Source organism: Moschus berezovskii, chromosome 22 (genome assembly GCF_049115385.1).
Source record: "Moschus berezovskii isolate FMDL1 chromosome 22, NW_MosBer_1.0, whole genome shotgun sequence".
Classification (NCBI taxonomy): domain Eukaryota; kingdom Metazoa; phylum Chordata; class Mammalia; order Artiodactyla; family Moschidae; genus Moschus; species Moschus berezovskii.
The window spans coordinates 14,999,781-15,008,718 of record NC_142481.1 but is presented as its reverse complement, the minus strand read 5'-3'; the positions used below and the strand labels follow the sequence as shown (position 1 = coordinate 15,008,718).

The 8,938-nt window shown below is 50.2% G+C and overlaps 1 protein-coding gene across 1 annotated transcript; it reads left to right on the top strand.

Moving 5' to 3' along the window:
* The first annotated feature begins 286 nt into the window (after nt 1-286).
* LOC129546855 (galectin-7-like) lies at nt 287-2,548 on the top strand. Its single transcript, XM_055412227.2, has 4 exons — nt 287-400; nt 795-883; nt 1,508-1,709; nt 2,364-2,548. Exons 1-4 carry the CDS (start codon nt 386-388, stop codon nt 2,475-2,477), a joined length of 420 nt encoding a protein of 139 aa, XP_055268202.1. The 5' UTR covers nt 287-385; the 3' UTR covers nt 2,478-2,548.
* Nucleotides 2,549-8,938: the final 6,390 nt, after the last annotated feature.

Here is an 8,938-nt window from a genome sequence, read left to right as displayed (position 1 = left end):
CTCAGGACTCAGATTTTCCATGATGAAATGGATGTGAGAGTCTTCTCTCTCCACCAGGCAGCAGGAAGGTAGGGCTGGAGGGACAGCGTCTCAACGAGCCTTCCATGCTGTGCGCTGTGCTGTCATGATTATTATTGTTAACCGTTCCTATCACTATCAGCTCAAAGGGGAGGGACCGGACACCTGGGAATCCTCAGGATGGCAGGGGCATCAGAGGCCCGAGAAAGACGGTGCTGGGCCAGCATGGCCCCAGGGCCAGGGTCTGTGCCAGGTGTGGGTGGTGGGTGTGGAAAGGGTGAGTCACCAGGGCCAGGCACGCCCTGCTTTTACTTAAGGTCCCAGCAACCATACCCTCCACTGCCACTGCTGTCCCGCTGTTCCAGCCATGGCCGGGAGCTTTGTGAGTGCTGGGGGGGGGGGGTGATGTTGAGGGATTTGGACCCAAGGCTGCACTGGCAGTGGGGAGGGGCTGGGGCTTGGCTGAGGGCTCCTGTTTCAAAGAGAGAGTGGGCATTCTGGTGTGCTAGGATGTTCTGGCTGCGGTTTCTGGGTTCATCCAATCCGTCCCCATGATCTCCCCCCTCTCCTCATGGTTTCCCCTTACTGTCTATCCTTCTGTCCTCTGAATGTCTTCCTGTGGATTCTCAGTGTTCCTCTCTGGCCCGGCTCTCTTTCCCGCATCTCTGTGCCCTTTCTTCTCTGATTCTGCTGCGCTGGGTCGTGGTCAGGTTCTCCCCACAGCTGACCCTCTTGTCTCTCTCCTCCGCCTCCCTGATCCACCCTGGCTGCTGCAGAATGTCCCTCACAAGACCTCGCTGCCCGAGGGCATCCGTGTGGGCACCGTGTTGAGAATTCGTGGTTTAGTCCCCGACAAGGCTGGCAGGTGAGTTTCCAGGCTCAGTGAAGTCCACTTTTACAGCCCAGAGAACAAAGCCCCAGGCCAACTTTGCCCACCAGGATCTTGGAATCCCCAGGCTATTTCTGCCCTTCTGGAATCTGATGTCTTCACTTATCTGTCCCATGACTGTGTAGCTAGGGTCCCTACCTCATTCTATCTCCAGGGCAATCATATGACTTCCAGTCTGAGTCCACAGCCACTTTGGAAATACGATCTGTAAATCAGAGGTGCTCTGGGCATATGGAAGGCCTAAGCAATCAATCCTACGACTACCTGGGTCGAATCTTCAGGATTTCTGAGAATCTACGGTGCCTGGGAATACTGGGGTCCCTCGTCTTGTTCTCAGCCTTCTGGGAACTGGGAGCACCCTCGTATTCAGGACCGTGACTCCTTGGTCCTCTCAGACTCTGGAAACGAGGGGGACCCAGGCCCTGGTCAAGGTGGATGTGTGTCCAGGTCCCCAGTTGGCTTTTGGGTGCCCTGCAATCTGGGCTCCATGGCCTCCAGTCCACCACCCCTTTTCCCCTGGTTGTGGCTCTCCGGTCCCTCTAAATATGCTCTGGCAAAGGGTAACTCCTCTACCCAATGCTCTTGTTCACCACCGGCCAGGTTCTATGTGAACCTGCTGTGCAGTGAGGAGCCAGGCAGTGACGCCGCCCTGCATTTCAACCCCCGCCTGGACGAATCCACAGTGGTCTTCAACTCCCTGGAGCGTGGCGCCTGGGGTGCAGAGGAGCGGGGCTCAGGCATTCCCTTCCAGCGAGGGCAGCCCTTCGACGTGCTCCTCATCGCCACCGAAGAAGGCTTCAAGGTGCGTCTCTTGCACAGGGGCGGGCTCCGACACCCACGTCTCTTCCCTTGGCAAGGCCAGGAAGGCCCTTGGCAGAGGTTGGGAGCAAAGGCGTGGCCAAGGTGGGCAGGGCCTCCCCAGTCCCTCACCTCCCCTGGCGCAAGCGCACTAGTCTCAGAGGGCAGGCGTGTAGCACTGCCAAGGAACAGAGAGGGACAGCCAAGTGCCCAAAAGGTGGGTTTCCAGCCAGGAGGTGTAGACATCCTGGATCCTATTCCCTGTCCACTGGCGACGGAGGTAGCGGCTCTGGGGCAGAAGAATGGATGGATTGGGAGACAGTTAAAGTGCAGGGTGTGGTCGCTGCAGATCCTCTACCACCCCGGCAGTCTTCACTTCCAATCTTCACGTCGAGGGAGGCAATGAACCCGGGCCATGTGGCGACCACATCCACAGCAAAACCTTAAAAGCAAAACCTTAAAACCTTAAAAGGCGTCAACAATAAATTCACTTAATCCTCAGGACAAGGGGTTACAGAGAACAGTAGCCATTTCCCCAAAGGGACCCTGGGGCCTGACAGGGTTCCCTGAGTGTCCAGGTCACGCCGCGTGGGTACGAGCCGTGAATGACCCCGCAGTTGCCTGGGGAACCTTAAGCCCCGTCCCCTTGCGCCTGCAGGCTGTGATCGCAGACTCCGAATACCACCACTTCCGGTACCGGATCCCGCCAGGGCGCGTGCGCGCGTTGGAGGTGGGCGGGGACCTGCAGCTGGAGCTGGTGAAGATCTTCTGAGCCTTCCCAGGAGGGTTGGCGGAGTCCGGGCGCGAGGGTCTTAGACTGCAAATAAAGTCTGTAGTCAGTCATCTGTGCGCCTCCCTTGTGTCAGCGTCTCCTTCACAGAGACGAGAGTAGCAGGTTCAGAGAGGTGAAGACACTGATTAAAGGTCACACAGCAATGCCTTAGCGGGGGCGGGTCTGGGCCTAGATCTCCCAGAGCAAGGCAGGTGCTGTCCCTAGAGGCCTAGGGAGGGTCGCAATCTGGTGGGAGTGGGTCTTTGACTCGCCTTCCTACTGCTCTTTGCGGAGCAGCCAGGTGGTAGTGCGATGAGGGTGAGCTGATAAGAGTTTGGAGGGACCCTCCCTTATGGGCTTCCCTGATAACTCAGTGAAGAATCCCTGGTTCGATTTCTGGGTCGGGAAGATCCACTGGAGAAGTGAGATGCTACCCACTCCAGTATTCTGGCCTGGAGAATTCCATGGACTGTATAGTCTACGGGGTCGCAAAGAGTCGGGCACGACTGAGAGACTTTCCCTTCCTAAACCCTCCCTTGGCTTCCCTGGTGGCTCCAGCCGCCTGCCAAAGCAGGAATCGCGGTTTCAATCTCAGGGTCGGAGGATCCCCGGAGAAGGACACGGCAACCTACTCCAGTATTCTTGTCTGGGAAATCCCATGGACAGAAAAGCCAGACAGGCTATAGTTTATGGGGTCGCAGAGAGTCGGACACGACCGAGCGATTGAGCACATACACACACACACACACATACACAAGCCTTCCCTTGGCGCCCCCTTACGGGTGTAACAGACCCCCCAATCGGTTCTTCTGCAATCAGACCCCTTGGGGACCTCAAGTGAGTGAATCTCAGGCTCCCCGCGCGTATCCCCAGCTTCTTGTCTCTCCCCAGCTTCCCCCACCTCCAGGCGGCTGCAGGTGGCTCGTGCGGGAAGGGTTTCGGAAGCAAATCGGACTTCGCCTGTTTCCCAGACTTCTGGCAGTCGGGTCGGGACAGGCTCCCGCCCTTTGTTCCCCGGGGCAGAAGCGCACTGGAGCGCCAGCCTCCCCGCGCAGGAGACGCGGGACGCGAAGGGCGGGTCTCCCATGTCGAGTGGGTCCACACACTTCGTCCTCCTGGGTTCACCTGAAGGCCGCGAGCGCCCCCCAACCCGGTCTCACCCGAGATTCTACGGGAAAGGGGGAGCAGGTTACCTGCAGACGCCCAGTCTTCCCCCACTGCTCCCACCCCGCGACCTCCAGGTTGGGATTATCTGGATTCAGGGGTTCTCTGGGCCGCCACTGAAGGGCTCTGGTAGCGGGGTGGGGGTAGCCAGGGCCACACGATCACCCCCAACCCCCTCAGCGAGGCGCTCGCAGTTGCCGGGGTTGTCACCTGCGGATGGAGCCGGGAGGGTGCAGCGTGCCAGCCGAGCACGGAGGGCTGGGCCGGGTTCTGGGAAAGTCCGGGGCCCGCGCCTCTGGCGGGATGCACCCAGCTTCCGTATCCATGGAGGATGTAAGAGACGTGGGTTCCGATCCTTGGGTTGGGAAAATCCCCTGGCGTAGGAAATGGCAACCCACTCCAGAGTTCTTGCCTGGAAAATTCCATGCCCGCTACAGAAGTTTAAAACTTGCCTAGCGTCGGCTTAAGAACAGAGGCTCAGCAAGCTGGGACTGGTTCCCGACTGAACCTGAAACACCTGGGGTGGTGGGAAGACCAAGCCCTGCCGTGCGGGGCTTCAGCCTTTTCTGGACCCATTTTTCTGCCCCTTGAGACCCTTAGGCTGAAGTCACCCAACCCCAGGTCCGGCTCTTGAGAGTGTGTCTCTGGATGAATCGTGGAATGAAGGCTCCCCTCTCTCAGTGGAAGACCCGAGAAAGTCTGAATTCCCCTGGTCCCCTGGGCTCATTTTTTTTGTTTTTGCCTGTTCAAGGATATATATCTGCTGTGCTTGTCGCTCTGTCCTGTCAGACTCTGTGACCCCAGGGACTGTAGCCCAACAGACTCCTCTGTCCATGGGGATTCTCCAGGCAAGAATACTGGAGTGGGTTGCCATGCCCTCCTCCAGGGGATCTTCCCAACCCAGGGATCGAATCCAGGTCTCCCTCATTGCAGGCCAATTCTTTACCATCTGAGCTACCAGAGACATGTACACACACACACACACACAAACACGCACACACACAGAGGAGATCTGGTGGCTCAGGTGGTAAAGAAACTGCCTGCAACACAAGATACCCGGACTTGATCCCTGGGTCAGGAAGATACCCTGGAGGAGGAAATGGCAACCCACTCCAGTATTCTTGCCTGGAGAATCCCCATGGACAGAGGAGCCTGGCGGGCTACAGTCCATGGGGTCGCAAAGAGACTGACCCCTGAGCAACTAAGCACACATGTATACACATACACTTACGGTACAAATTTCCAAGTCTGCAGTGAAAAGCAGTCATTGGCACCATGGTAAATGCGGTTGGGGTCTTCAGAATAGACAGTAGTTATCCATCTACATAGATTTCCTGATTTTCACTGTGGCCTTACAGTGGACACGCAAGAGAATGTTCTTGTTTGTGTGGAAATACACAGTAAAGTATTTGAAGGTGATCAGGCAGTGTATTGGCAACTAACGCTCAAATGCGTATAGGAAAAAAAATGTTTGTACTGTGCTTACAACTTGCTGTGTTTGTCATTTCAAAAATATAAATATATAAAACATGCGTATGAAAGTCCTCCTTTATAAGAATAAACTTCTGTTACCAGTGTCTTCATTTCTTGTGTTCCTTTCTAAAACTTCTTTTAAAAAAATATATTTTATTATTTACCTTTTTAATATATATAAATATTTTATTATTTATTTACCTTTTGGCTGTGCTGGGTCTTCATTGCTGCTCTCTAGTTGTGGTGAGTGGGGCTACTCTCTGGTTGCGGGGCTTGGGCTCCTCTGGTTGTGGTGGCTTCTCTTGTGGACGATGGGCTGGCTCTAGGGCGCGTGGGCTTCAGTAGTTGTGACACACCAGCCCGGTTGTCCCTCGGCATGTGGAATCTTCGCAGACCAAGGGTGGAACCAGCGTCCCCTGCATTATTATAAGGCAGATTCTCAACCACTGGACCACCAAGGAAGTCCTCTCTGTACTCCTAAATTCAGACATATGCAGTTTTCCCGCCCCTCCCTGCATAAAATTGAGCATTCTCCACCTACTCACCTTGCTTTTGTCACTTAGCAATATACTTGTGTTTGGGGTTCTTTTGTTCTGTTTTTTGTTTGTCTTTGCCATGCCTCTGGGCATGCAGGATCTTAGTTCCCTGACCAAGGATAGAATCCATGCCCCACTGTGGTGAACTCGCCAAGTCCTAACTACTGGAGCTCTAGGGAATTCCCTACATGTGTATCTTTGATGTGTATACTTGATGTATTGACCCTTTTATCATTATGAAATGTCCTTTGTCTCTAGTAACAATTTTTTTAACATCTGTTGTGTTGATACCAATTTTGTCCTCACTCTCTTATGGTGACTGTTTGCATGGTACTTTTCTTATCCTTTTACTTTCAACTTTTTTATGTCTAAAAAGTTAGATCTAAAGTACAAAGAGCATATGCTTGGATCTGACTTTCTTTTTTAGGCTGACAATGTATTATTATCTATTGCTTCATAACAAATTATCCCATTAACATCACAAAATAACGCATACTTATTGTCTTACCATTTCTGAAGTTTGGAGACCAGGAGTGGCCTAACTAAGTGGTTGTGATGCTGAGTTTTCATGAAGCTACAGTCAAACTATCAGTGAAGTTGCTGTCATCTGAAAGAAGTTTTGGCAAGCTATGGCAGTGGGCTAAATCCACCCAATGCCTATTTTTGTAAGACTCACAATCTAAGAATGATTTCCACACTTTAAAATAGCTGAAAAAAAGTGAAAAAAAAAAGAATAATATTTCATAACACTGAAAATGATGTGAAATACACATTTCAGAGTCCATAAACAGTTTTACTGGGACATAGTCATGCTCTTTCATTTATGTCTTGCCTATTGGCTGCTTTTGTGCTTCACCAGTGGATTTCAGGAATTTTTCAGGTCACCCACAATGCCTAACAGGTTTACTATGTGGCTTGGCAGCTTAGCAGTAAAGAATCTGCCTGCCAGTGCAGGAGACTCCGGTTTGAATTTGGGTTTGGGAAGATCTCCTAGAGAGGGAAATGGCAACCCGTTCCAATGTTCTTGCCCGGAAAATCCCATGGACAGAGGAGCTTGGCTAGCTGCAGTCCATGGGGTGGCAGAGTTGGACATGACTTAGTAACTAAACAACACAACAGCAACATTATAGAAAGTTTGCAACCCCTATTCTAAAGGCTTGACTGGGATTGGAGGAGTTTCTCCAAAGAGGGCTCACACATGAGTGTTGGCAGGAGTTTCAGTCTCGTCACATGAACACTTACCTAGGACTGTTCAAGAAGTTACTGACTCTTCCAAGAGGAGTGATGGAAAAGTGTGACCACAATGGAACAAGCCAAGACAGAAGCTGCAGTGTCTCATAACCCGGTTTGTGCCACTACTCGGCCATATTCTCTTAGTCATACATAGCAACACTGGTAGTTTGGGAGGTGTTCACACAAGGGTGTGCGTATCGTTGGAGGCCACTTTGGAAGCTGACTGCCACAGATGATCTCTGACTTTTGATTGGAATGTTGATTTCATTCACGCTTGACGTCATGATTGGCATGGTTGGCTTTATGGCTGCCATTCTGTTGTCTGTTTTCACTCTCTGTGACTCCTTCACTACCTTCAGTTCAGTTCAGTTGCTCAGTCGTGTCTGAGTCTCCGTGACCCCATGAATCACAGCACGCCAGGCCTCCCTGTCCATCGCCAGCTCCCGGAGTTCACTCAAACTCATGTCCATCGAGTCAGTGATGCCATCCAGTTATCCTGTGTTAAACAACTTTTAGTATGCTATTTAGATTCCTCTGTTGATTTTTTTTTCAAACTATATATTTTGAAAGCTAGTTTTTAAATGGTCACTCTAGGGATGACAATATTTACACTGTAAATTATCACAGTCAACTTTAGGTTAATACCTATTGCATTCTAGTAAAATATAGCAGATTTGTTCCAACATATCTCCATTTCCCACCTTATTTTGAGGTACTGTTGTTACATGACATCCGTATATGTTATACACTCTACAACACAGTGTTATAATTTCCACTTTTACAATCACATTTTTAAAGAAAAAAAAAGAAAAACATTGATTTTTAAAAATATTTATCCACATATTTATAATTTCTAGGATTCTTCATTTCTTTCTTCCTGTGGATTTGATGTCATTTTCTTGCAAAGTGAAGGACTTTCTTTAGCATTTCCAACAAGGTAGATCAGATCACACTGAATTCTTGATTTTTGTCTACTTGAGAATGTCTTTCTTTTGCCCTCAGTCTTGTTGTTTTAGTATTTATTTAGCTATTTTATCTTTTTTGGCTGTGTTGGGTCTTAGTTGCGGCATGCGGAATCTTCCTGTGGCCTGCAGGGCTCTTTGTTGCAGCATGCTGGCTTCTCTGTAGTTGTGGCAAATGGATTACAGAGTGCTTTGTAGTGTGGCCTGTGGGCTGAGCTGCCCTGGGTCATGTGAGAATTCAGTTCCCCAACCAGGGACTGAACCCTCATCCTCTGCATTGGGAGGAGAATTCTTAACCACTGGACCACCAGGGAAGTCCCTTGCCTTCAGTTTTAAAATGCAGTTTTGTTGAATACAGAATTATTGACAGTTTTCTTTAGCACTCTGAATAAATCATTCAACTGCATTCTAACCTCCATTGTTTCTGTGAACAGTTAGTTGCTTCTGTAAACACATGCTGTTCCCCTGTTTGTGTTGAGCTGTTTTTCACTTGCAGCTTTCAAAATTGCCCTTGAAATTTTTCCTTCTTCCAGCAGTTTGGGTCTAGATACAGATCTCTTTGTATTTATCCCACTTGCAGTACATTGAGCTTCTTGGATCTAGACTCTAATGTCTTCCATAAAATTGGGTAGGTTTGCAGCCATTATTTCTTCAGACATTTTGCAACAGTGATACGAAATCAGACATGGCCTCCCCAGCCCTTTGGGGGGCCCCTCTCCCTAAGCCCCTCTAGGCTCATGTCTGATGTGTATCTCCATGGCCATTCCTGGGCTGTGACTGTTCAGTGTGACTAGAGAGAGTCCAGAAGGAGGAGCCCCAGGCCACCCCTCCTCCCTTCCTGACCCCTCCTAGCATCCATCCAGGGTCTGAGGAACATCCTTTATCAGAGTTTGACAAATCCATAGAATCATCTGGAGAACTAAATGAACATATTGATGCCTGGGACCTGCTACTGATATACCAGGCTGGAACGATTGATTGATATTGATTGACATATGGAATGATTGATATTTAAGCACTTTTAAACCTACAAAAATGGTATTTTTATATAGTTTAATCTAACCATGGTCTGCGTTGGGATCAGATATCAATA